Source organism: Urocampus carinirostris, chromosome 2 (genome assembly GCF_059441175.1).
Source record: "Urocampus carinirostris isolate Australia breed hairy pipefish chromosome 2, RoL_Ucar_1.0, whole genome shotgun sequence".
NCBI classification, from domain to species: domain Eukaryota; kingdom Metazoa; phylum Chordata; class Actinopteri; order Syngnathiformes; family Syngnathidae; genus Urocampus; species Urocampus carinirostris.
In genome coordinates this window covers 37,666,960-37,694,825 of record NC_142350.1, presented here as the reverse complement: position 1 = coordinate 37,694,825, position 27,866 = coordinate 37,666,960, and the positions used below count along the sequence as shown (strand labels likewise).

The 27,866-nt window shown below is 41.6% G+C and overlaps 1 protein-coding gene across 17 annotated transcripts in view; it reads left to right on the top strand.

Moving 5' to 3' along the window:
• Window positions 1-1,380: 1,380 nt before the first annotated feature.
• The window catches only part of rims2a (regulating synaptic membrane exocytosis 2a), a 196,700-nt gene continuing 170,214 nt past the window's right edge, over window positions 1,381-27,866 (top strand). For 9 of the 17 annotated variants that reach the window (XM_088326414.1, XM_088326413.1, XM_088326412.1 and 6 more), the window contains exons 1-2: window positions 1,381-1,625; window positions 2,037-2,222. In XM_088326414.1, coding sequence (XP_088182540.1) covers window positions 2,053-2,222 — 170 coding nt within the window. In that variant the 5' untranslated portion in view covers window positions 1,381-1,625; window positions 2,037-2,052. The remainder of the gene's footprint in view (window positions 1,626-2,036; window positions 2,223-27,866) is intronic. The other 8 variants (XM_088326428.1, XM_088326416.1, XM_088326420.1 and 5 more) reach the window with 1 other exon arrangement.

Here is a 27,866-nt window from a genome sequence, read left to right as displayed (position 1 = left end):
GTACATGTACAACTTAGACTTCAACGTTATGATTGAACAGGAAGATGCAGGCTTAAAAGGGGTGGGGTAACTGTTTAGCCAAACAGAATGCAGAACACAGAGCAGCAAAACCACGAAAAGTAAACCGCGCTACAGTGAGTGATTTACTGTATTATGTATTTGCAGGGTTACTTCTAAAATTTGATTAGTGTCATGAGCTGCTTCGTCGGCGCTTGATTTGAGCCACTTAATCTACCTGTTGTTTTACTTAGTGCTAATTTGCTTACAGGCCTTGTCAGGTAATATCTTCGATCCTCTTAATGCTGTCATTTAAATCGCATCAGCACAGCTACCTGAGCATGGCTGACGGCCAGCATGTGTAAAAGGGTTCTTGAAAATACATTCAAATTAATGAGTGTCACATATATGTGCAATATCATTAGGTCCTAATTCGCACCTTTTAAAACACGTGTGGGACAAATGTGGTCTTTGAGACAAAGCTGAGAGAAGCACAAGAGAAAAATGAGCTGCCTCGAGTCAATGACAAGTTTTTTAATACGTCCACTGGATGTCACTAAAGCTAAGCACCATTTGCAAATCACTCATTGTAGCTGTGTCTGCTAACTACCATTAATCAACCAGAGAACATTGAAGAAACCCAAGCCAGTGTTATTTTAGTTAGAATATAAGTCATACACAAACTGTTTGGGGCAATACAACACATAGAAAAATTAAAAACAGAACCTGTGTGTCTGCAGAGGTTTAAAGAAGATTTAGCCCCTTTCTGTTTATAAATATGAAATCAAGCAGAGAAGTTCCCATATTCCAGTAAACATTTTCATCAAAAGATGAAAGTAGGAAAAAATGTCATTAAATCGACCCTTTAAGTTAGAGTTTGTGTGCAATTTTTGTCACTTACCAGTCTGAATTAGTTTCCCATGTTAAATAAACTGCAGTGGAAATGAATTTAACTGTTTTTTTTCTTGATAAACACTACAGAAGATTCAGTCTTAGTGAAGGAAAAATATTTAGTAAAAACAAAAACCCTAATCAAATCTTGCATCCCGGAATGATAATCTAGTTTTGAGCCTCCAAAAAGACCCCAAAGCCTACAAGCAAGTCACGTTTTTTTATGCCATTAATATACTTGTCTGGCCCCTGTGAGAACGTTTTTTTCTTCCATGTGGCCCTTTAGCTAAATGTAGTTTAACAACGCTGTGTAAAACAATTTGCTTTTAGGGCTTCAGTGATAATAACACTTTTAGAATTGTTTATTAAATGTGTTCCAGCTGCAGTGGGTCCACTCCACGTTTCCCGAGCAACTTTACGCCTGCTGTCAATGAACATCCAAGCATCCACAGTTTGATTCTTCTACGCGTTTCCGTCGCCCCGCCCCTTTGCCCCCCTCCTCTTTACCCTCTCATCTCTCTCTTCAGTGCATCCATTTTTGTGCATTCAAGAATTCTTCAAGTATTTCCTACATGGATTAAATAAAACAAGCCAAACGGTGACGAGTGAAGGCACCAAGACTCCTAAAACAACCGCGGACGGACCACAGGCTATTTGATTCTCTCATGCGAAAGAGACGTTTCTGATGGATGGCAGCGATGGGTTAGACAGGATTTAAGATGACTGCAAAATCAAAGGCAAGACCTGCGTTTTCTATGACCGTTTATTTCTCATGATCAATGTCTGTGAACAGATGGATGTTTGGAGCACTACATGGAGGTTACAGCCTTCAGCGTTCGCTCCTATTCAGGGCATCCATTTCTAATCCCGAGTGCTTTCTCGAGAGCACTGCGTGTTTATTTCAGACTGCAATACAGTATCTAATATACTATCAATGCTCGGCTGACATCCGAGCTTTTGGCAGTGCAATCAAACATTTTTTTGTGTTAATATCATCACAACAGCGTGCATGATCCGTCGTGTCACCTGTCAGCCTAGACGGAGTACATCTTATACACGTTGCAGAATTGTTCCACGCCATTGTATTTTTTTAAATAAAACATGCTGTCGTTTGATGTTTATTACCCCCTTCTCCTTGGTGTTTGTAGCCACTGTGAGTAAAAGATGTCCGCTGCACGAGGGCCCAGGGGCGGACCTGGCCCTGCTGCCTCAGCGGCCGGCGCCTCACAGGAGGTGCCGGACCTCAGCCACCTTACCGAGGAGGAAAGGAAAATCATCCTCGGTGTCATGGACCGTCAAAAGAAAGAAGAAGCGAAGGAGCAGTCCATGTTAAAGTAAGGAGTAACCCGTTGCTGTCCGTCGTTTCACGCCAGTGGTTGCTAGCTTGTTTGTTGGTAGCTCCATCATGTGTCGTGTGGCTCGAATTTCCTCTTGATAACCGAGCGGCGGTTCGAAATGACATGCGTTCAACCTTTTTCTTGATCAACCCTCCCACAATTTTAATCTAAATATGTTTTATTTGGACATGTATCTTCGTTCTACACCCGATCTGTGATGGGTTGGGTGAGCGGCGGCAACGGGCGCCATTTTCATGTTAAAAAAAACACGTCAAGTTGTTTCTCCTTTACTCGGTAACGTCATGAGGATTACACAATTTGTCACTAGAAAGATCATTTAAGGTGGCCTAGGTGGCAGTTATGCACGCGTGCGTGCGCATTTACACGCGTGAGGGGAGCACACGCTGACGTGCACGCACGCTAGCCTAAGCTACTCCGGTGCACAGATGTCGCGCGGAGTTTTTCAGCACCAGGCGCTGTCCATGGAAGGTTTTTTTAATCGACTATTTCAAGCTGAGAGCCACTTTTGGTACTTGTTAGCGCAAAGGGCATCCAGTGGAATATGCATTTCCAAATGATCAACCTATTCTGTTGTTTCTCCGTTGTCACTATATATATATATTTTTTACCAGGTTAATCGTTGGAAGTAGGGTTAAATAGACTCAGTCACTCACAGAAAAATATGTTTACTAGAAAACCACAGTGACTCAGCACTGGTTATCTATTTTCAGAACAGGTCCCCGGGCAACATTTATGAGACCCTTGAAGTAGGAGGTTTGCGATCATTGAGTCTGTTAACCTTTACCTTGCAAGACTTCTGTTTACAAGTTGTTGTTTTTTACAGAATTGTGGATAAATAATGTTTTGTTGTGAATTGTGTACAGATGGCAGCTTACCTGTCTTTTTTTTCTACTCCTAACCGTAGCACCATTTCTCCTTACAATGCTTTATGGCAGTGGTTCTCATACAGTGGGGCGTGCGACCCAAGGGGTGCCCGTTTGACATCAAGAACTTTCTTTTAACTGTCCTAGAATAAAGTGATACTGCTCCTCTATTATATAAGGGGGCAGTGGTGCGCTCTCTGACAGATCTTGTGCTCAGTAGGGAAGCATCTGTGCTTGGCATGAACTGTAAATAGCAGAGAGAATGAATATGGAGCAGCACAGTGGTTAGCGCGTGTGTGGCACAGTTCTGAGGTCATGAGATCAAACCTTCCTGTGTGGAGTTTGCATGTTCTCTCCGTGATTTCGTGGGGTTTCCTCCGGGCACTCAGGTTTCCTCCCACTTTCCAAAAACATGCATGCCAGGTTATTTGGCTGGTCCAAATTGTCCCTAGGTGTGAATGAGCGAGTGAGTTGTCTGTCTCTGTGTGCCCTGCGACTGGCTGGCAACCAGTTCAGGGTGTCCCCTGCCCAATGCTCACTGCCCGAAGACAGCTGGAATGGGTTCCAACACCCCAGCGACCATACTGAGGATAAGCGGTGCAGATAACGAATGAGTATGGGGTGTAGGCATGAAATGTTGCAGACTCTCAAGTGACCCCATTAAAAAGTATTTAACGGGATGACAAAAGAGGTGGAGAGAGAGGGGGATAAAGAAGAAAAAGAGAGTTTTTTTTTCTTCTGAGGGTGAGGGTTACAGAAAATAATTGAGAAGCACTGCTTTATGGATAGTTAAAGCAACGCCTTACATTTTCAGCTTTGTGCTTTGCTGTCAAGGTCACATTTAAAAAATAACATATTAATACTTAAAACATGAAATAAACACTACCTCAAAAATTACTTGAGCTTTAGTTTGGAATCTACTCGGGATCTATTTTTATTTTAGTTAGGTTCACAGCTGTCGACGACCCCATCATTAAAACGAATTTATTATCAACTTTAAATTGTTTCTTCTCCCCAAGAGCCATTAGTTCCCTAAACTATCATCTACAACGTTTGCGAGCATAACATATTAATATAAAACAGTAATCATTATATATCATTATATATATATATATATATATATATATATATATATATATATATATATATATATATATATATATATATATATATATATATATATACATATATATGGAACGTGGGAGGAAACCGGAGTGCCCGGAGGAAACCCACGCAAGCACGGGGAGAACATACAAATTCCTGTGCGGAGTTTGTATGTTCTCCCCGTGCTTGCGTGGGTTTCCTCCGGGCACTCCGGTTTCCTCCCACGTTCCAAAAACATGCATTTCAGGTGAATTGGTCGGTCCAAATTGTCCCTAGGTGTGAATGAGCGAATGCGTTGTCTGTCCCTGTGTGCCCTGCGATTGGCTGGCAACCAGTTCATGGTGTCCCCTGCCCACTGCCCGGAGATGGCTGGGATGGGCTCCAGCCCCCCCGCGACCCTAATGAGGATAAGCGGTACGGCTGATGAGATGAGATGAGATATATATATATATATATATATATATATATATATATATATATATTTTTTTTTTAATTTGTTTTATTTTGCGATGAAAGTAGACACCCTCCAATGTTGTTGTGCTACTGTGTAATGACAATAAAGACTATTATTTAAAGTGTCGTGATTACCTAACCGGAGTCACCTGAGGTAATCAGCTGGTGTGCTGGAACGCGATCTCTTGATTGGTGGAAGTCTACTACATAAGCTGTCAGCGTCCAGAGATGGACGTTCGAGTGTCTTCCTCATTTCCTGAGTGAACCTCCAACATTCAAGGTACCACAAGCCCATGTATATTCCAAGTCTGATTCTCGTTGCCTGACCCTTGTCTGTTAAAAGTTTTCGATCTACTCTTCCGTCCCGGCCACCGACTTACCTGCTACGTTTCGCCACGCGTTTTCACCACGGAGTTGCCATATCGTCCCAAGAGGCTTTCCACTGCCAAGGCTCGACGTCCCAAGCCTGCTCCACCGAATCTTGTCACAATAAATCCTTTAACTGACGCTATTGGATCCGAGTCCTTGTTCTGTTCCCTGACAGAACACTCGAACCAAAGCATGGATCCAGCGACAGTTCGTCCCACCTCTGAGAGATGCGGAAATGCCGAACAGGAATCCGCGCTACAGCGCCTACAACACACCGAAGGCGCAATACAACAAATCGTCCACGACGTATCCACACTAGTCCGGCAAGTACAACGTCACCAAGATTTTTTTGAACAGTGCGAAGCTTCCCCGGCAACACGAGCACGAGATCCAGTTCCGCCTCTTTCTGATCAGGTCGGCAGTGTTGAACCACGAGTAGGTTCGCCAGAGAGATTCAGTGGAGAGCCCGCCCAGATCCGCCCCTTTCTTATAAATTGCCGACTAATTTTTGATCTACAACCGCGAGCCTTTGTGAACGAAAAGGCGAAGGTGGCTTTTGTGATAAATCATCTGACTGGCAGAGCCCGCCTTTGGGGAACGGCAGAATACGAACGAGGGGCGACAGCATGCACCTCTTTTAATTTGCTTAGCCAGGAAATGATTAAAGTTTTTGATTCTGGAGCCTCATCAGTCGATGCTGCTCGTTCAATCTTGAACATTCGCCAGGGGAGACGCTCCATTGCCGACTATGCCATTGACTTTCGCACACTAGCAGCCCAGAGTCACTGGAACGAAGAGGCGCTGGTCGACGCCTACCTCCATAGCTTGTCCGGTTATATCAAAGACGAATTGGTTTCCCACGCTCCTCCGGTAACTCTTGACAATGCTATCGAACTGACCGCCCGGATCGACCGTAGGGTTCAGGCAAGACGCAGAGAGAGAGAAGATCCCAGACAACCCATCACCCGGCAAAGTCAAGACATTAGTAAGATACCGAACCCCCCAACCAATTCTACCGCACCTCATGAGATGATGGAGGTGGACCGCACCTTTCTCTCCGTCGAAGAACGCCAGCGAAGGCGTACCGAACGGCTATGTTATTACTGCGGCGGCCAGGGACATAGGGTGGTCAATTGCCCGTTAAAAGCAAACGCTCGTCGGATATAGGGGACATCCGATTGAGCTCAGCTTTATTATCGTCCCCCAAGACTGATAGACCTGTTCTCCGGGCTAATCTCATTATTTCCGGTACATCTCAACCCTTCCATGCCCTCATCGATTCTGGCGCCGAAACAAATATCCTGGATTTGTCACTCGCACACAAGATGGGGATACCTGTTGAAACCCTTCCTAACCCGGTATCAGCTCGGGCTTTGGATGGCCACCTATTAGGCACCGTATCTCAAATAACGGAACCCATTGAACTACAGTTGTCTGGAAATCACAGAGAGAAGATCCGATTTCACTTACTTCACTCCCCTAACCAACCCCTTGTCCTGGGTCATCCTTGGTTGGTGCAACACAACCCCCATTTCGACTGGCGCACTGGGTCGATACTTGAATGGGGCATGGACTGTCACCAAACCTGTCTGCAAGCCGCTCCTTACCCAAATCATCCTGTTTCCACGAGGGCTCCACCCAATCTGTCCAAGGTCCCAGCCTGTTACCACCACCTACGGGAGGTCTTCAGTAAAGCTAAGGCCTCTTCCTTGCCCCCTCATAGACCTTATGACTGCGCAATTGATCTCCTGCCGGGGTCTGCTCCTCCTCGGGGCCGCCTCTACTCCTTGTCCATTCCCGAGAGGAAGGCCATGGAGGAGTACATTTCCGATGCCTTGGCGGCTGGTATCATTCGACCCTCCTCTTCTCCTGCTGGGGCGGGGTTCTTCTTTGTGGGAAAAAAGGACGGGTCACTCCGGCCCTGTATAGATTATCGGGGCCTTAATGAAATCACGGTTAAAAATCGCTATCCCTTGCCTCTGCTTGCCTCTGCATTTGAGCTTCTACAGGGGGCCACGGTCTTCACTAAACTTGATCTGCGCAACGCCTACCACTTAGTCCGAATCCGGGAGGGTGATGAATGGAAGACGGCATTCAACACACCCAACGGTCACTACGAGTATCTGGTAATGCCGTTCGGATTAACCAATGCTCCAGCTGTTTTCCAATCTTTGGTAAATGACATTTTACGAGATGTGCTTAATCGTTTTGTTTTTGTGTATCTGGACGATATCTTGATTTTCTCAAAGTCCCTCGAAGAACACCGAAAACATGTCCAGCTGGTTCTCCGTCGTCTCCTAGAGAACTCTTTATTTGTTAAGGCAGAGAAGTGCGAGTTTCACGCCAAGACAGTCTCGTTCCTGGGCTACATCGTGGCGGAGGGGACCCTTCAGATGGATCCTGCCAAGGTATCAGCAGTCACCTCTTGGCCTGTCCCTGAGTCTCGGAAAAAACTCCAACAATTCCTTGGTTTTGCCAATTTCTACCGGAGGTTCATCAGGAACTACAGTTCGGTGGCAGCTCCCCTCACGCTTCTTACCAGTCCTAGAGAGCCATTTCGGTGGTCTTCCGAGGCTAATGCAGCTTTCAACCGTCTAAAAACCCATTTCTCTACGGCCCCCATACTCCAGGTACCGGACCCTGCACGCCAACTGGTAGTGGAGGTGGACGCCTCAGATGTGGGAGTGGGTGCTGTCCTGTCCCAGCGGTCGGACAAGGACCAGAAAATGCACCCGTGCGCCTTCTTCTCCCGGCGGTTGTCCCCGGCCGAACGCAACTACGACGTGGGGGATCGTGAGTTGTTGGCCGTCAAGCTTGCCCTGGAGGAATGGCGGCATTGGTTGGAGGGGGTAACGGTGCCGTTCATAGTTTGGACTGACCACAAGAACTTAGAATATATTAGATCGGCCAAGCGGCTCAATCCTCGCCAGTCACGTTGGGCCCTGTTTTTCACCCGCTTTAACTTCACTCTGTCCTACAGACCCGGATCTCGGAATGTGAAACCCGACGCGCTGTCCCGACAATTCCAGAGTTCCAATGACACACCTCAGGGTCCCGCAACGGTCCTTCCAGCTTCCTGTATGGTGGCAGCAGTCTCCTGGGATATCGAGTCCCGAGTCAGAGAGGCGATACCCGATCAGGCGGGTCCCAGCTCCTGTCCCGAGGGTCGACTATTCGTCTCCGAACCCTTACGGTCCGAGGTCCTCCAATGGGGGCACAATTCTCACTTTTCTTGCCATCCGGGGTCGGCTCGGACTCACAGTTTCTTGTCCCGACGCTTCTGGTGGCCTACCATGGCCAAGGACGTTAGGGAATACGTCTCCGCCTGTCAAGTGTGCGCCCAGAACAAAACATCCCACCAACGTCCGGCCGGTCTGTTACATCCACTTCCGGTTCCCCGCCGCCCATGGTCCCACATCTCCTTGGACTTTGTGACGGGGTTGCCAGTATCCGAGGGGATGACGACTGTACTAACTATCGTGGACCGGTTCAGTAAGATGGTCCATTTCGTGGCACTACCGAAGCTCCCCTCCGCCAAGGAAACTGCATTGATAGTCCAGCAGCATGTGTTCCGCCTCCATGGCATCCCTCTGGACATTGTTTCTGACCGTGGTCCCCAGTTCTCATCCGCGTTTTGGAAGGAGTTCTGTCGTCTGTTGGGTGCCTCTGTCAGCCTCTCATCAGGGTTCCACCCTCAATCCAATGGTCAGTCTGAACGAGTGAACCAAGATTTGGAAACGGCACTTCGCTGCATGGTCTCTAGTGAACCGTTGTCCTGGGCTCGGCAATTGGCATGGGTGGAATATGCTCACAATTCCTTGGTTAGCTCATCCACTGGAATGTCCCCCTTCCAGTGTGTGTATGGGTACCAACCCCCTATGTTCCCTAGTCAAGAAGAGGAAGTAAACTGCCCGTCAGCTACGGCGAATGCACGTCGCTGTCGGCGAACTTGGGCTCGTGCTCGGGCCACACTCCTTCGGGCAAGCAAGACTCATGCCGTTGGGGCTAACCGACGGAGGAGTCCTGCTCCGAAGTACCAGGTGGGCCAGAAGGTGTGGCTCGCATCAGCTGATCTTCCACTGAAGGTTGAGTCGAGGAAACTGGCTCCTCGGTATCTTGGCCCGTTTCCTATAGTAAAAATTATCAACTCCTCAGCAGTCCGTCTCCGTCTACCAAGATCTATGAGAGTGCACCCCACGTTTCATGTTTCCCGAATCAAGCCCGTCAGCCAGAGTCCGTTGGCACCCATTCCACCTCCTCCCCCAGCTCCACGCTCCTTGGACGGGGAGCCTATCTATACAGTGCGCCGCCTGCTCCGCTCCCGACGCAGGGGTCGGGGCTTCCAGTACTTGGTCGATTGGGAGGGATATGGTCCGGAGGAGAGATCATGGATTCCCAGCAGGCAGATCCTGGACCGATCTCTTGTGGCAGAATTCCATCAACTGCATCCTGACCAACCAGCACCACGCCGTGGTCGTCGTCGGAGGTCCGACGCTGCTGCTCTTCCACCGGCAGACCCACCCGCTACCACCCCTTCAGATGCGGACGAAGGGGCCTCTATCCACTCGGAAGAATTCTGAGGGTTCATCGGACGACCTCTGGGCCCTCGATTTTTGGATTATTGGTGATGTATTTTGGGTTTTGGGGAATTATTTGTAACTGGCCTGTGATTTTTTTTCCCTTGGATTACCGGTGTTGCCATGTGACGTGTTTGGATTTATTTTTATTTTTCCCTGGGGGACTTCTGGAGCCGTCCCTTGAGGGGGGGGTTCTGTCGTGATTACCTAACCGGAGTCACCTGAGGTAATCAGCTGGTGTGCTGGAACGCGATCTCTTGATTGGTGGAAGTCTACTACATAAGCTGTCAGCGTCCAGAGATGGACGTTCGAGTGTCTTCCTCATTTCCTGAGTGAACCTCCAACATTCAAGGTACCACAAGCCCATGTATATTCCAAGTCTGATTCTCGTTGCCTGACCCTTGTCTGTTAAAAGTTTTCGATCTACTCTTCCGTCCCGGCCACCGACTTACCTGCTACGTTTCGCCACGCGTTTTCACCACGGAGTTGCCATATCGTCCCAAGAGGCTTTCCACTGCCAAGGCTCGACGTCCCAAGCCTGCTCCACCGAATCTTGTCACAATAAATCCTTTAACTGACGCTATTGGATCCGAGTCCTTGTTCTGTTCCCTGACATTAAAGCATTAATTTATGTTGTGTTTTAACTTGTTGCATAATGCAGGACAATGGAAAAGTAAAGCGGACCATTCAAGCCATATGTAGAAATAAATGAATAGATATATAATACCTAAAAATAGATATCAAACAAATAAATGAACACATAAATAAATAATTTAATACCAAAATATATAGCGTAAATGCATTTTATTGAAATGAAATGAAATGTTGTCATTTATTTATTTTGTTTTACATTCTATAATATATTTTGTAGTGTCCATTGTTGCATGTTTTGTCACAACATAATTTTATTCAAATCAGGAGATGGACCAGTGCCTCAGCTTCTCACTTTTTTGTTGATCATTGATCACAATCAACCAAAAAGTGAAAAGCTCTGCCAGTTTGATCCACCCTCTCATTTAAACAAGATTTTGCTGTGACAAAATTCATGACAAAATACACAGCAAAATACACAATAAAATAAATGACAAAATAGATACCAAAATGAATAAATAACAAAATAGATGACAAAATACAATATTGAATGAATGCATTGCATTTCTATACAGTAAAGGATATTTAGGTATTACGTGGTCTATGTGTTCATTTATTTATATAGCATACATTTTGTAGGTATTTAAAAATATATACTTTTTTCTGCTTATGTTAGTATCAGCCGTCTATATCAATTTAGCATAGCCAAAGAAAAAAGTTTTGACACTACTGCTACAAGGCGACTGAAATATAAGAACGCTAAGTATGATTCAGTCCAGTTCTACCCAAACAGTGCTTTATAATCTTTACCGCTCTAACTACATACGTGTACCTTGTGAAATGTCCAGTGAGAAGACTCAGATAACTAAATAGTAAATACAAAAGTCCTGTACTGCATCTCCGTTTGCCTCAAAGCTTAAGCACAAGCCCTATTACTGCAAGCTTTTATCATGCATTAGAGCTGTTGTTTTCCATCACCAGGTAAATATTTGCACTAAGGCATCATTCCTAATGGAAAGAAAATCATGCAGCCCCTACCTTAACAGCACCAGAAACATGACTCATGTACTCCAACCTCAGCTGCTGTGCCGTGTACTGTTTGAATCACACCGGCTTTTTCTGCCCACCCGTATTACTGACTTTTCACAACCTAAAGACATATTCTTTCATTCTTGCAAACTCTCAATAGAATAATCATTTTTCATTCAGTAATGTCTAAGTGGATTAGTATAGTCACTATGTGTCATCAAATAAGTAAATACCCACCTGCCTTTACCAATGATTCACACAAGCGCATACATTGGGGTAGGATTAGTATCCTGGAACTGCAACGGATTAGCTTGTCTTTGACTGATTTGTCGCATTGCTAGCAGTTTTTGAATCAAACACCGTCCCCACCGTGTAAAAAACCACCATGACGCTAGCATCTGCTCAGTCACGGTCCAATCCTACAATACCATGATGATAAGTTGGGACTTTCAGGTGTGTCATCTAACAGGAGTGAATACATGGAGAACAGAGAGTGAGTGAGTGACTGTGAAAGAGAGAGAGAGAGAGAGAGAGAGAGAGAGAGAGAGAGAGAGAAAGACCAACAACTGCAGTCTGACCTGTATGAATAAACTGGGTTCCTACTTCACAGCAGTCCAAATCCAAAGTGGCATGCACTCATACATCAACTTTTTTTCACACACACACACACACACACACACACACACACACACACACACACACACACACACACACACACACACACACACAAAACGTAGAAAAAACTATAAAGCACAGTTCCAGTAAGAGTTGGACAGTTGAATCCTCCAAGATATCAGTTTGCACAGCATCCCATGCATCAATGTATCTTCAATGGCGATGGGACACCCATCCTTCTCTTATTCATGGTATACAGTACAATTGACGCAAAAATAAGCTGTAATTTTGTGGCCCACAGACATACCTTGGCTCTATTTCTTCCTTTTCCCTCTATCCTTGTTTCTGCTTAGTGGCTAAAGAACAGTCAGAATTCATTTTCTGCCTTCCATCACAGTTATATCACATCCTCCATTTCTCTTGCTCTCTTTAGCATTAAATATGCTGGGCTTGAACCAATCATACATAAGAGCACTGATCTACAACATTGTTGGATCCAGATGCAACATTATAATATTTATACTACATAAACCAAACACCTTTAATTAGTGGTCTAGACTCCAGGGTTTTCTTTCTATTGTGTAAGGGTCATTGTGATTCTAATCATTTATTTGCTGAGAACCTGCTTTGAGGTGTTAATTTAAATGGCAGTCTTATTTGAGGGCTTCCATCTGAGATGCAGCTCTTGTAGTCATCAAGCTTATTGCCGTCTTATGTCTTGTTTGCATGAGGCACACGATTGAGAAAGGATCTTCTGAATCTGGTTTTAAACGGAGAAGTTCCTTAACTTTAGACTGAAGTTAGAATCAGATGAGAGTTATTAGAAAGAAATACAATATGTCTTGTCTGATTCAGACAACAAGCTAGACTGAAACTTAAAATGGTTGGTCAATCCCACCGTAATTAAAATGCTTACATTGGAATATTTATTTGTTGTGGTTTTCAATAGCAAATTTACACGTGATCTTCAGTTACAGATGCCAAAAAAAGAAAAGAAAAGTGAAAAAGAAAATTTTTAGTTTTTTTTAGTTTATGCTTATCAGGATCAGGCCTTGTTGCTCAGTTTTGTCAGATATTTTTATATTCATAAAGTATAAATAAGTGTTAATATCTACACACCAAGTTACGCTAATAGTAAAAACGTGTTTTTTGTAAAAATGTGTTTTCAAATACACTTTTTTCATAACTTGAAATTTTGAGAATTTACAAAAAATTCCCAATGAAAACTAAGATTACAGAAAATTTTATTTGAAGTTTGTGGATTTTACATCAATTTCATTATCGCTATCTTTGTCTGTTTTTGTTGTTTACCAGATATAGAGATGTTTAGCGGTTGTCAAGAACCCACTCATGGTGTTGCGGAAGCAAAGTGCAGAAAAACTGATAAGTAAAGCAAATGGTTGTCTTTTAAAATACAGGTGTGCGATCGGAGTTCCAGGAAATCCAAATAGAAAAGGCGACAGTCCAAGAGTTTATCAGGCTGTACTCGTGATCCGTAGGAACAGGAAAGGGTCTGGTACTTTTGAATAACAAGACTATGAGACAAGAGTGCTTGGGATGTGACGTGAAAGAGAACGAACTAGCACAGATCCAAGGAGGCAGAGTGTTTAAATAGTGAAAAGAGAGCCTTGATAGGAGGAAAGTAACTGCAGCTGTGAGGAGGCAAATTGAACCCAGAGGTAAAATAAGGTAAGGTGGGACAACCAGTTTAGGGTGTTCCCTGCCCACTGCCTCGAGATAGCTGGGATGGGCTCCAGCACCCCCCGCTACCCTACTGAGGATAATGGATGGATGAGTAAGGGTGAGAGAAATAAGAGAGAGAGAGAGAGTGAAAGTGAGAGAGAGAGATAAAAAGATCACCTACAGAGAAAAAGGAGCCTTAAGTGAAGGATTGTAACAAGTTAATAATTCTGATTGTTTTGTTAATATCATTCATTTCGGGTGATGTGGTTTAATGTACTCTTTCTTCGGTTCAGTTTTGGGGAATGGAAATTGAATTAGACATTTTTGAAAATACAAAACAAGTCAGGAGTTTAAACTTTAAAAATGGACGAAAAATGGTATTACATAGTAGATTGTATGGCCGATTGGGTAATGTGTTCATGGAAACAAAAACAATGGAATCAGTAAAAGGGATATACCATTCGTGTGCTTTCATTTTTTTTCTTGACAGCAGATCATGGCTGTGTGATTCATGGCATAATTAGGGCTCAGCCAGTTATAATGTTGTGATTCTTCATGCATTAAATATTTGAAATAACTTTAACAGATTTTCAATTTCCCCTTACTGATTCTAGTTTGTTTTGACCAGGTGCCTGTTAATTTCCCCTTGTGGGAGTGAAGGGTGTGAAGAAAATGAAAATACAGGAACAGGAAAGGCAAGCTGAAAGTTTGGTGGTGTTAGTACAAGAGCGTGTGGAGGAGATGTGAAGTGAAAACAAGAGAAGAGACATTGACGTGTGAGATGCTATCAGGTCTGGTTGCTGATATGACAGCCTCAGTCCCCACTGACAAGCATCAGCCATCTCCCATAGCATGCTTGGCACATCAGACTTCATTGTCTCGCAGGCTTTGTTCTAAATAACATCTGCACTCGTCAGCATAGAATTTATTCTCTTCTAGGCTCTTATCCCTCTAACAAAGTTTGAAGGGATTTTCCTGCCCCTGGTGTTGCAATTTGAGATGTCCTTGACGGAACATGACAGTATAAATAAAACCCAAAATAGTTTGCACTGTCAACTAGCTAGCGAATGATACATGGAACATGTTGGAGTGCTGTAAAATCTTGTGAAATACCTGCCAAATTACAAAAGAATTGCGGTTTGTCACTGTAGGAAAGGAATCGCGCCTACTCTTATTCATCTTTTTGGCTTACTGTCAACATGATAGTACTGTTTTCTGGTGAACTCTGGCATATATGAACCAACATAAAGCTATATTTTCAGAATGCAGCTACCATAAGTTTTAGTATTTAGCTATCTAACTTAACTTTTATCTTCAGGGGTTGTACGGGTGCTTGAAATCCTTGAAAGTGTTTGAATTTTGGTTGAAGTTCTTGTAGATGCTTGAAATTGTTGCCTTGTTTCTCACCAAGTCTGCTTCAAAATGGAACAGGCACTGCTCTCTGGTGGCTTCACTTTACCATTGCATTTCTTCTTCTCCTTTGGTTAACGGCAGCTTTTATTTTTTGTATGGCCTTGTCCTATTAGGCATTATCGCCCCCTACGGGTCACGCCCAAAAGAACAGGTATGCTACATTTTAACAGGGAAATGTGTATTACTGGAAGGATTATTTTTCAATCATGGACATTTATTATAGGCCATGCAAAAATTGAAGGTAGCGGTTCCCAGTGGTAAATTCCTTTGGGAAGAACCTCCTGCACGGGGAGGGATTCGTCTCAAAAACAAATATATGTGCAATCTACTCAAGGTCTTAAAATTATATGCATTGATAAATGCACACGCACGATTAGAACGTCGCATATACAAATTGCAGATATACTTGTGGCCATGCAAAAAGCACGATTCACACCTGATTTCTTGTAGTGATGAAGTTGAAAATTTGGCTTCGAAAGTCCTTAAAAAGTGCTTGAATTTGGCCACAAAAAGGTGCACAAACCCTGCATCTTCTTTACTGACATACAAATGAAAGATAATATAGTTTTGCTTTGTATATTTATTAAGGATCCAGTAAAATGAACAATTCGGGTCCAACCCGAAAACTGGAAATGTGAAACGCATGACCGTATTACTTAAACAACAAAACAGAAAAAAAACAATAAAACATTTATTTTGCATTGATGTTAAAAATGCATAACAAATAACAAATTGGCATATTTTTAGCTGCTGATTTCAAATATGTTAATTGAATTCTCATTAAACAAAAAGGGGCATTTCTGGTGCTTTGAAAAAAAAATCTGTCGGAAAACAAAGTGCATCAGATGAAGAAAAACTTTTTGTGATTAAGGGCTATACAAATTAATATAACTTGACTTGACTAAAAAGAAAGTTCAATTTACTTGGGTACTTTGAGTTCACTTATAAATCACAAGCTGCTGCACTTAACAGACAATATCTCTCTTTTTTATAAATAGATACAGTGATCTTGGGTCTTCTTTTGCTTTTAATGGACAAGAAAGTAAACAGTGACAAGCAATGCCGGAGTGGCTAATCAGGAGGAACCAGAGATTTCCCGAATGGCCGGCTCATGTCACGGTAGAGTTTGGGCTGGCTGGATAAGAAAAATAATTTTAACGTGTATCTGTCAGTTGCACTATCTAACTTTACTCGTGCATTCATTCTCGTCTCAATAAACTAGCAAGGAAAGCGAGCTCTGTTGTGGGCACAGAGCTGGACAGCCTAACAGTAGCTGAGAGACAGGCACTGAAAAAGCAATCATGGACAATCCATCACATCCACTACACAGCATTATATCCAGACAGAAGAGCAGCTTCAGCGACAGACTGCTGTCACTGTCTTGTACCACGGACAGACTGAAGAGATCTTTTCTTCCTCATGCCATGAGGCTCTTTAACTCTACCCGGCAGAGTAAAAGCCCACATTAAACCACACCACCTACATTGCATATTACCAAATTTAATTGCAATATGTATTCTGTGTAGCACTATTTAGATACTCTATATAACACGCTACAGTGGGCATTTGCACGTCACACTGAGTATTTGTATATTGTATTCTTTTTGCTTTATTATTGTATTGTTCTCAGCTCAGGGATGCTGCTGGAAATGTGAATTTCCCTTCGGGGATGAATAAAGTATCTATCTATCTATCTATCTATCTATCTATCTATCTATCTATCTATCTATCTATCTATCTATCTATCTATCTATCTATCTATCTATCTATCTATCTATCTATCTATCTATCTATCTATCTATCTATCTATCTATCTATCTATCCATCCATCCATCCATCCATCCATCCATCCATCCATCTATCTATCTATCTATCTATCTATCTATCTATCTATCTATCTATCTATCTATCTATCTATCTATCTATCTATCTATCTATCTATCTATCTATCTATCTATCTATCTATCTATCTATCTATCTATCTATCTATCTATCTATCTATCTATCTATCTATCTATCTATCTATCTATCTATCTATCTATCTATCTATCTATCTATCTATCTATCTATCTATCTATCTATCTATCTATCTATCTATCTATCTATCTATCTATCTATCTATCTATCTATCTATCTATCTATCTATCTATCTATCTATCTATCTATCTATCTATCTATCTATCTATCTATCTATCTATCTATCTATCTATCTATCTATCTATCTATCTATCTATCTATCTATCTATCTATCTATCTATCTATCTATCTATCTATCTATCTATCTATCTATCTATCTATCTAGTTTGCTATTTGGTCACATTCAGTGCAATCAAGTCAAGTCATGTTTATTTGTATAGCCCTTAATCACAAAGAGTCAAAAAAGGGCTGCACATATCAAAGACTATTGCAAACCACAGACTATAATTTCCGTATTTTCCGCACTATAAGGCGCACCTAAAAGCCTTTATTTTTTTCAAAAGTTGACCATGCGCCTTTTAACACAGTGCGCCTTATTTATGGATCAATATTAATTCGCAAAGTCTTGCAACTAACTTGCAGCCGCCGCCTAGATTTTCCCCCGAACGCCAAGTAGTCCGCGGTGTATGCTGGGATTTATTTACCGGCGTTTCATTGGCTAACCAATGTGTCAATCATCATTTGAATGGATCACTATTGGCTAAAGTTATTCGGAGGTCAAGGGGAGGATCCGTTTTATCATTTACAGGCTGGCATTGGCTTAAACGGCAAAACAAAGCCTGCATTTGGCCGAAAAAAATGAATGCATATAGCACGTGGCTGACGGCATACAGAAAGCATTTTTTACTATTTTGTATTTATAAATATTTTATTCTCCAGGATTTACTAAACTCACGGATATAAGAGGACCACGGCTGCACATTATTATGAACACAACGACTTCGGTGAGCTACTCTGGCTATATATATTATCCCTGTATCTTGTTTCAGACTGAACTCGATGTTTCTGTGATAAGCGGTGCAGATAATGGATGGAATGGAGTGTCTATTTTTAAATTAAACTCAATTCCAAGTGTTTATTGTCATATATACAGTAAAGTTGCGAGCGAAAAAGAAAATAGAAACTAAGGAATGGTTGGCATTTCTTGAATCCCTAGACTTTAACCTTCCAAATGATGGAACGATGCATTTGAGTGACATCGTACGGACACCGCATCCGCACGTGTTCTCAACACGCATTTGCGTCTTTGCAAGCTTACGGAATATTAAGGGGGTAATAAGTTTGACTGAACTATCTGACTGTTTGGTCCACGTTCCCATTGTAGCGCCTTATAATCCGGTGCGTCTTATGTATGTCAAAAATAGGACCAAAAACTATTTTTTCGGGGTGCGCCCTATAACCCGGTGCGCCTTATAGTGCGGAAAATACGGTACACTCATTTTAAAACTGTCTTTGTAACCATCTTCTATGTTTTATTTATTCTTTTACAATTCTATACGTGTGTAATGATTTAAATACCAATGAAAGAGTCCTAATTTGGTTAAAGATGGATTTTTTTGTTTTGTTTTACAGCAACCATGATTCCTTCAACTATACAAAGAAACTCCAATAGTTTGCAGTCGTTTTTCCCTTTTCTTCTTTTTCCTCCTTTTAAAAAAGTTGGCAGTTCAGGTATAAGTTAAGAAGAAATCCCCATAATTAAAAAGTCATGTTTTTATCTCTTGGGTTTCGCTAACAAAGGCAGACCTGAAATCTATAGCTAACAATACAAAGTGACAGAATATAGCTTACCATGGCTTGTTTTGGGCCACCTTCGGAGGTTAGATGGCGAGTGGTGCTTTGCTAAAGCGTGAGTGGGGATAGTCTTTGGGGATGCGAAAGGCCTGGGAGTCGCTTGCCACAGAGGAAGCTTTGGCCTTCAGCTACTCTAAGGGACCAGAGTAGCTGTAGCACTTTTGTTTTTTTACTATGCATGGATGTCTTTGAGGAGACCGAAGTGGGAAGGGTTGGAGGTGGTCCGGGAATCCTGTTCTGTCTCACGGGAATACTAATCCAACATTGTAGCAGATGAAGTAGAGGCTAAAAATGTATGTGCTGTATTTTTGTAAATTTTTCTGGTCACCTAATGCCTCCCAACACATCAGTTGAGTGAGGGGGGCTGGAGATCCCCCTCCTCTATATATATATATATTATTGTAATTTCGAACAAACTCAAAGTGGTAAAGGTTCAATTACTCAATTGTTATAACATTTCTAACCGAAAACTATCAGTAGTGGATCAATATCGATCATTATAACTGAGTATTTACTTGTATCAGATCTATTCCAGAATTTACAGTAGCACCCACCCTAAACAAAAGTGTTAGAAATAAATACAGGTATTATGACTACAGTCAGAAACTGTGATATAGTTTAATTTATTGGGGGGGGGATTGATTTGACAACTCCAGATGAGTCAGCGCCTCAGCAGTCACGTCACTAAAAAGCACACTTGCAGGTGCACAATCCAATATCTGTGTGTCAGAGAGCTGCTTTGTTTACTAGTGGCTTACACAAAGCTCTATAATCTTGTCTTCGCTCTGTGTGTTTGTTCATATATGGATGTGGGAGGTCCTCTGCCCATTCAGACTGTTTGAAGCAGGTGCAAAACAGTGACTCAAACACGGCGATTACTCATCTCTCATGAGTAAAGGAGCTGGTTCGACATTTTCCTAAATGATCTATCGCAATAGATTTTTTCTAATTAAGTTGTAACTATATTATATCAATATTCCATAAGTTTTTCTGAGTTTATTACATCATAATGAGCTATTTAGGGCTGCCTTTGAACTGTAAAATGCTACCAGTATAAAAAAGAACAAACTCCTTTCAGTACTGATAAGTATATTCTGTTTTTAATTTTGGACACCTGCAAAGGAGATTGCAAGAAACGCCAGTTCGTTATTTTGACCATTATGCACTGTTCACGTCATTGTCACGATTGTCTTTTATTGTTGCTGTTTCTTGATTTCAACACTCTTTAGGATGGATATGGATTTTGTTACCAAAGACATTTATTTAATAGAAAGGGCTCAGGGGAGGGTCTTTAGAACCGATTTGGAGTTTGGCATTGTGAGGGTTTTTAGTTCAGTCCTCTCTTGGTCCATCCTCACACACACTACCAATTTATGCATTACACTACCACTACTCTCCCCTTAAGGCCCGGTCACACAGCCTTTCACGGGCGTATCGAGGCTGAATCACAGGCAGATATTTCTGCCCGTGAAGCAGACGAGGTGGAAAATGTGCAAAGTTGGCTAAACCCGCTGTTTACCCGTGGTATGCCCGCGAAACAGACGCCGGCGACTGTTCCGCGTCCTTATCGCGGGTAACCGCGGCTGCATCGCGTTTGACCGTGCTTACACGCGGTACACACGCTAATGCACGTGAAAACGCCGCGTTACAGGCGCAGAACAAACGTGCTATGACCGTGCTCCACCCGCGATTACCCGCTAAAATTTCGCGTCCCACCCACGTGTAACCACGTCTTGGCCGCAGCCGTAGCACGTCCTAGGACGTTCGTACCGCATCTTTACCTCGTGTGTACCACGTGTGCCGCCCGCGGTTACCCGTGGTCTAAAGTTTTGAGCAGCGCAAAACTTTTTCGCGCGGCCAACCGCGTGTGAATTTCTTACCGCGTGTAAAGCAAGGCTGTATCTCGTCTGTATCGCGATCTCAAAGCGTCCAACAGCGTCTGCTTCACGGGCAGAAATTTCTGTCCGTAATTCAGCCTCGATACGCCCGTGAAAGGCCTTTTAACAACAACCAGTTAAAAAAAAAACATCTTGACGAGTATTTTTGTCCACGGCTGCTTTATCCTAAAGCGAGACTTTGCGCAATAACAGGGTTCCCGCAGATCCTTAAAAAGTCTTAAAAATCATTAAATTAGTTATTCTTAGAATAAGGCCCTAGTTGTCATTAAAATATCTTAATCACATTTTCAAAAGTCTTAAAACTGTGAACACGTAAGATTTATATTTAAGATTGGAATGAGTGCAGAGGTGTTGTGAATGGATAGTGGGGTGTTTGGACGTTTGGTGTGTTCTAAGGGCACCTGTATGATGTGGCATGGGTAAACCAGTGAAAGCTGTTGAACAGAGGAGTGTTGTGTGTCACCCTGACCCGAGTGACATGGCCACTTTCCTGTGTCCCGTTTCATCTGGAGGGACGAAAGCATGACCAACTTGGGTGCTTAACTTATTTGGGTGTTTGGGCATTTGGGTTGCTCATGGTCAAATATTTTGTGTTTTTTTGCTTCTTTTTTTCCTTTTTTCTTTTCTTTGTTTTTTTTTTGTATATGTTTGTCTTGCTGTCTGTCACCCCTTTGGAGGGATATGACCAGGGTAGATAGATAGACAGACAGACAGACAGACAGACAGACAGACAGACAGACAGATAGATAGATAGATAGATAGATAGATAGGGAGGGAGAGAGAGCAAGAGAGAGAGAGAGAGAGAGAGAGAGAGAGAGAGAGAGAGAGAGAACTAAAAGGTTGAGTAAAAAAAGTCATTTTTTCATTATTCATGATAAAAATGCTCATCAATGTAGCAGAAGAGTTGGAATTAGTAGTTAGGATCCATAATGTACTGTAAACATCCTTTTTATTTATTGTTTTCCATGTCTAAAACTTTTGAGAGAGCTATGTTTTTTTTAAAGGGAAGTTTTCAAACGGACCAAAATGTGATTTCAAAAAACAAATTAGAGTACACGTTTGTTTAAAATTGCCTGTAATTCATGTGGTGATTTTTGGTTTGTTTGTTTCAATTGTTTTTCTTGTCGATTTGGTCTTAAATTCGATTTCAAAAGGCATTAAAGAAATCTTAAAAAGCCTTGGATTCAAATTGCTTTCATCCGTAGGAAACCTGAATAATAAACCGCTCCAACGATCGCAGTGGAGTAAAAGTTAGCCACTTCCGTTTTAAACAAGAACAAGTTGTTGGTTTTCTTTTTAAAATTCTGGAGACATATTTTTTTCATTTCTAAAAATAGAGTGTACGAGAACCCCTTTTAAATGTCCAAAGGTTGGCATGTATGCTGTTCTCCTTGCATGTTCAAAATTCATTACCGTCTTCTCTCCATATTTTAGGTGTCTACTAAACCATAAGCTTATTAGATACACATATTGTCTATTTTTCATAAGGATATCAAACTTATCTTTCTTAAACATCCAAAAAAATCCTCTGATTTTACGTTGGGTAGCACTTCTCATTAAATGTGTGCTAAGTTCATGCCGCAGTAAGTTGATCATGGATGTAGCTGGCTAACATAAAGGAAGCGCAAAGTAAATGTATTACATGACATCTCATATGTAGCCGTAGGCGTTATATAAGGCCAGTCTTTGAAAAGAGACGGACATGGAACCTACACTAAGACATAGTGTACATTGTAAAGTCTGTACTTGTTCTCCCCCTGCCCAGGGGTGAAGGTTGCTTTGTTGATGCATAAAATGCACTATTCCACAGACTGCATGTGTGCAATATTGAAATGTTTGACTTGTGTAATTCATCCACTAGGAAAATAACCGAGGATGCTTTTTTTTACGAAGAGAGCTGCTGCAGTGATCTCTCGGGATCATGGCCTTTGACCAAAATCTGATGGAGGGTCTCATGCTAATCCCTTAATATTATTCGTCCCACTGAGCTACACATTGCATGTTGTTTAGAAGTGAATTGAGGTCAGGGTAGAGTGGTGGTAGTAGAGATGGACCACAGATACCCATGGAATGATACAAACTCTGGACATTTGCTGGACCTTGTTAAATAATTTACCCAAAACACAAATGGCTATTTATAGCTGTTGAATGGTTTGGTTTGTTGTCATGGGTTTTCATTTGTGGCGTATGAGAACAAATGCAGGCCATTTTTAAATTTGGACCTTTGCCTGAAGGAAATTCCAGAACTGTGTTTTCACAGATGTTCAACACTACCAAGTTAGTTATGTTTACTTATGTAGCATTTAAGCATGGTTCTTTATCCTCTAACTCAGTTTTTCAACCACTTTTCTGTGGAATGCTACTTGTGTGCTTTGTGGACCTGTCTGGTGTGCTGCAGGAATTTAGCCAATGTTCGCCGAATATTATCAAATCAAGTCAAGTCATATTTATTTGTATTGCCCTTAATCACTAAGAGTCTCAAAGGGCCGCACGGATCAAAGACTATTGCAAACTACAGACCATTATGACACCTTCCCCTTATCTAAAACCTACATGGGGGCAAATAATACACATATTATCAACATAAAATATAGGTTATTCATATGCTATTGAGTAGAAGTGTGTTTTAAGCTTAGATTTAAACATTTTCACTGAGGTTGCAGATCGAATCTCAGGGGGAAGAGCATTTCACAGCACTGGGGCCCGGATGGAGAACGCTCTCGAACCTACAGATCTCCTCTTGGCTCTTGGGATCACTAGTAGATCCGTGTTTTCAGAGCGAAGGCTCCGGACCGGAACATAGGGGGAAATTAAATCTGAAAGATATGAGGGAGAAAGTCCATGCATGATTTTGTATAATACCAACAGAACCTTAAAATCACATCTTAAGCTAACAGTGAGCCAATGCAAGTTAGCTTAAATCAGGGTAATGTGATCAAACTTTCTTGTCTTAGTTAAAAGCCTCGCTGCAGCATTTTGTACGAGCTGAAGGCTCTTGATTTTATGATAAATATTTAAAAAAAAGAAGGGAGTATACGAAATGAATTGATGGCTCAGAACACATGCACATGACTGTTGAAGAGCTCAGTTTAGTGTATGTAGAAAACGTGAGTGATGGTAAAAATTGATGAAGTAAGTAATCTTTTTGCGGAAAGTTACCCAATGACTCTTCTAAATTCAACTATTTTTTGTTGGATGTCAGTCTTTTGACTGGATTTACCATTTCTACCATTTCCCTGAGATTTTATTCCGAAGTGACTAGGTTGTGTCTGAACATTATATATATATATATATATATATATATATATATGTACTGAGCAGTATATATTTAATACAGTATATATACAGTGAGTTGCCTTCCTTATAAGGCTTAAACAAATCTTATACTTTTTTGCAGCTCAAAATGTGTTTTCTTTCTTTCTTTTTTTTTTGGTCTAGAAGGTATTTGTTGTTTTCCATATTGTCTGGAACATTTTGTATTTCATCTACACTATATACACTAAATTTACATCCGTGTTGACAATATAAACATTAAAAATAAAACTAGCCAAAATTTGCTTTTTCAATATTTTCTAAGGAATGGGCATATTTTGATTCTCTTCAAATAAAAAAGCTGTACCTTGGCTATGAAAATATGGGGAAAAAACATTGATTCAACCACATATCTGCTTATACACAAAGAAGAACATTCCATAAATTTCACACTTTAGTCCATTTGGAGTGTGCACCATATGGCATGTACATTACTATTTTAAATGTGATAATAATGGCGTTCCCACTCGTGTCGACACGTACACTTAGTCAAGCAGACCAAATGGATTGTCCAAGCGCAGTGCACTTTTATTTTTGGGAAAAAAACGGTTTTACTGTAATTAGTCAGCGCTTGTCTCTGAATGCATACTGTATCTACTGTACAAACTTTGTTTACAACACGTTTTTCTAAATCATCCAAACACAGCATTCTGATTTGTTTACTGCTGCCTAAATATGAATCATGGAGCACAGGAGGGGGCCATTATGCCAACTGATATTCTGTAAAAATGCACAGTCTCAGAAACCAGGTGACATGTAATTAGCTCAGCCTGAGCAACTGTGACTTAATTTTTTGAAAAATTCATATTGTCTATAAATGGATCGAAACAAGTTTATTTCGTCACCTTAATCATATTACAGTATACAAATGCAATATTAATTAAACACCACTGTTTTGACTAGTCGGTCTGCATTGAACAGACAGGTAATGGAGGTTTGAAGCCTCTTTAGAATTTGTAATTCAAAATTGCCAAAATAGAAGGCTAGTTTGGTCAAGGATAGGAAGTTAGATAAAAGTTAACAATTAAACTGACTGGTTGTTGTTTGTTGACTACTGAGTAATGGAATTTATATGAACTGTTACAATAAGAGTGAGCCAGCAATTTGACCAGGAATCCAACAAGGGTCTGATTCATCATAGAGCTCCAAATATCCAATGCCAATGGGAGATTTTCCCAAGGGCTGGCTCATGTCGAGGTTGAGTTTGGGCCGGCTGGATGATAAAAATAGTTTTAACATTTATCAGTCACTTGGAATATAACACTTTCATTCTCTAGTCAGCTATTTGGCCACATTCAGCGCAACCCTAACATCGTAGCAGATAAGTTGAGTTTTACCAATGGGGGAATCCCCCCCGATTTTAAGTTGGTTTGGACCACCACCACTCTTCTTTTCTGTCGCGGTAACATTAACATAGAACAGTGCGAATGACACGAGTCGGGTACGATGGAGGGCAGAAAAGTGCTAGGTGGAGCCCTGGCTACCTTTCCCGAAGTCCCCCCCCCCAAATAAAGAAAAAGAAAAGGAATGCCTTAAAAGTAGACATAGCCAAATAAGCAAAATGAACATACATTTTTGGATGACATAACCAATTTGGTAGGCTATGAAATCAACTAAGTTGCAGAGACCAGTGCTTTGCTTAGAATGATTTTATTGTTTTAAGTAGCCTACTTAAAATGTCATTCGTGAAGCGACTTCATAATAGTTACAGTATAAGAGTTAAGTGTAAAACCTAACCATCTTTTGGGAAGGCAAATTAAATTTTGATTTCAAATTACTCATACTGTACATAGGTGAATATGTTTTCATCTATATCGGAATCTTTATATAATTTTCCTTTAAATTAAAATGGTGAAGTGTTTTCTTTTACCTCATCAACGTATACCTGAATTCCTTCCCAATAAAATTGCATCATAAGACTTAGCTGCCATTCATTCAAATTCGTCCTCCACAGCTAAGTGGGCTGAAAAAAGAGGCCCACTCCAGCCCTGGAGGTCGCGGTAGGAATCGGATTATTCCTTTGGTCTTGCCAGTGGATTGCTGAACTTTGACCGACCGGAGTGTGCCTAAAGCACATACCCATGGATTAGGTATTGCCTAAACTGGAGAACGCCAAACTTATGTTTTCTTTACCAATTTGACAACGCATCTTGTCATTTATTTGAATTGTCATTTAAATTTGAAGTGTATTATTGTGTGACTTTAAATTGTGATATAAAGGCGGATTAAGGTTTATTCTAAAACCCCATCCTTGCACATTTTGCAACTAATAATAGGTTTATCAACCAAAATTAGAATAGATGGTTAGTCATTAAACTGAAATAGAAATAAAACAGAGTAAGTAAACCACGATTAACCAAATTTTGAATTTTTCATCCAACACCTTAACCAAGTAAGAGTGTTATTGTTTCATATTATTCATCAATGCTCTCTATTGACTTGCACATTGTTCAATAAATAGGCAGCTATTGTTCAAATTAATTTTGAATCTGGTGTTTCCTCTATTAATCTTACTGAAATTTGGTTGAACAGCATTTTGAGCTGTACTGATAAATAAAGGGGGCGGCATGGCGGATGAGAGGTTAGCGCGTCCGCGGCACAGTTCTGAGGTCACGTGATCAAATCCAGCTACTGGCCTTCTAGTGCAGAGTTTGCATATTATCCATGCGCTTGTGTGTGTTTCCTCCGGGCACTCAGGTTAATTGGCCGGTCCTGTCACGGATCAGACAGACGAGGTTCACAATTGCGAGAGAAGGCAGAAGGGTCAAACAGATCCAGGTTCAGAGTCAGAAGCGCAGACAAACACGTTCCGGGTGTAGGCTTTGCAGACGATCTGACAAAGGTAGGCTGTAAGGCAGGGCTTTGAACAGAGCTTGATTGTCAGGGATTTCAAAACAGCTGGTGGTAAACGAGAACAGATCAGGGTGCAGTGACAGAGCAAGGAGATGATTGGTGCTGGTTACCGATAGAGAGAGAGCTTATGACTGGTCCAAATTCTCCCTAGGTGTGAATAAGCGAGTGAACTGTCTCTGTGTTCCCTGCGACTGGCTGTGAACCAGTGCTGGGTGTCCCATTGCCCACTCCCCAAGATTGCAGGGATGGGTTCTAGCACCCCCGCGACCCTACTGAGCATAATAACGGACATATAAATAATGGGGCCAAGCACTCCTCAAGTTCATCTCAATTTACTCCCAGGCAGTGACAATTAAAGGGACTTGAAGGAGTAGCAAAGGCTGTAACAACAATTGGCCAGCATACCGTATCTATTACAAATCCATTGTTAAACGTGCCTGTTTTCTATTACTATCATCGCCCCAAGTAAGTACTGTGCAGTTCACCCACTGCATCCACCCTTAAAAAGACACCCTGTGGAGAGTTTTCGTGAGGTGTGTTTTTATCTAATAGTTTGGTAGAGATATTTGTAATAGGAGAATGAAGTGAAGTCAAAATGATCAGAATGTGTATTACTATTATTTTTAATGTTATCATTACGTGTTTGTTGTTATTATTACATATTTACACTCTTTTACGTATGTTTCTGTTGAAGTGGATATAAATTAGAGTAGTTATGAAAACCAGACTTTTTCTGGCTATAAGACCGGAAATCAATGGGTGGCAGGCAGCAAGAGTGGACAGAACTGGTGCTTGTGAAGTCAATGGATGCTGGATTTCTACAATTCTCACTATTTGTGTTATTTCTAATAGTTTACACAATTTTGAAATTGTTTTTCTAGTAAAATAAAACTAGTTAAATAGTGTGATATAACAGAGGTAGGTAATTTAGCCCATTTTGATATAGATTTCTTATTTGAAATGTCTTCAAGACAATTTCAAAATCGAATTTAATAAGAGTAAAAGTTGTGTTTCCTAAATTTTTATTGGCAAATGAACTCGGGAATGCCGCAGATACACAATGATTATCTGAATAATTTGGGAATCTAA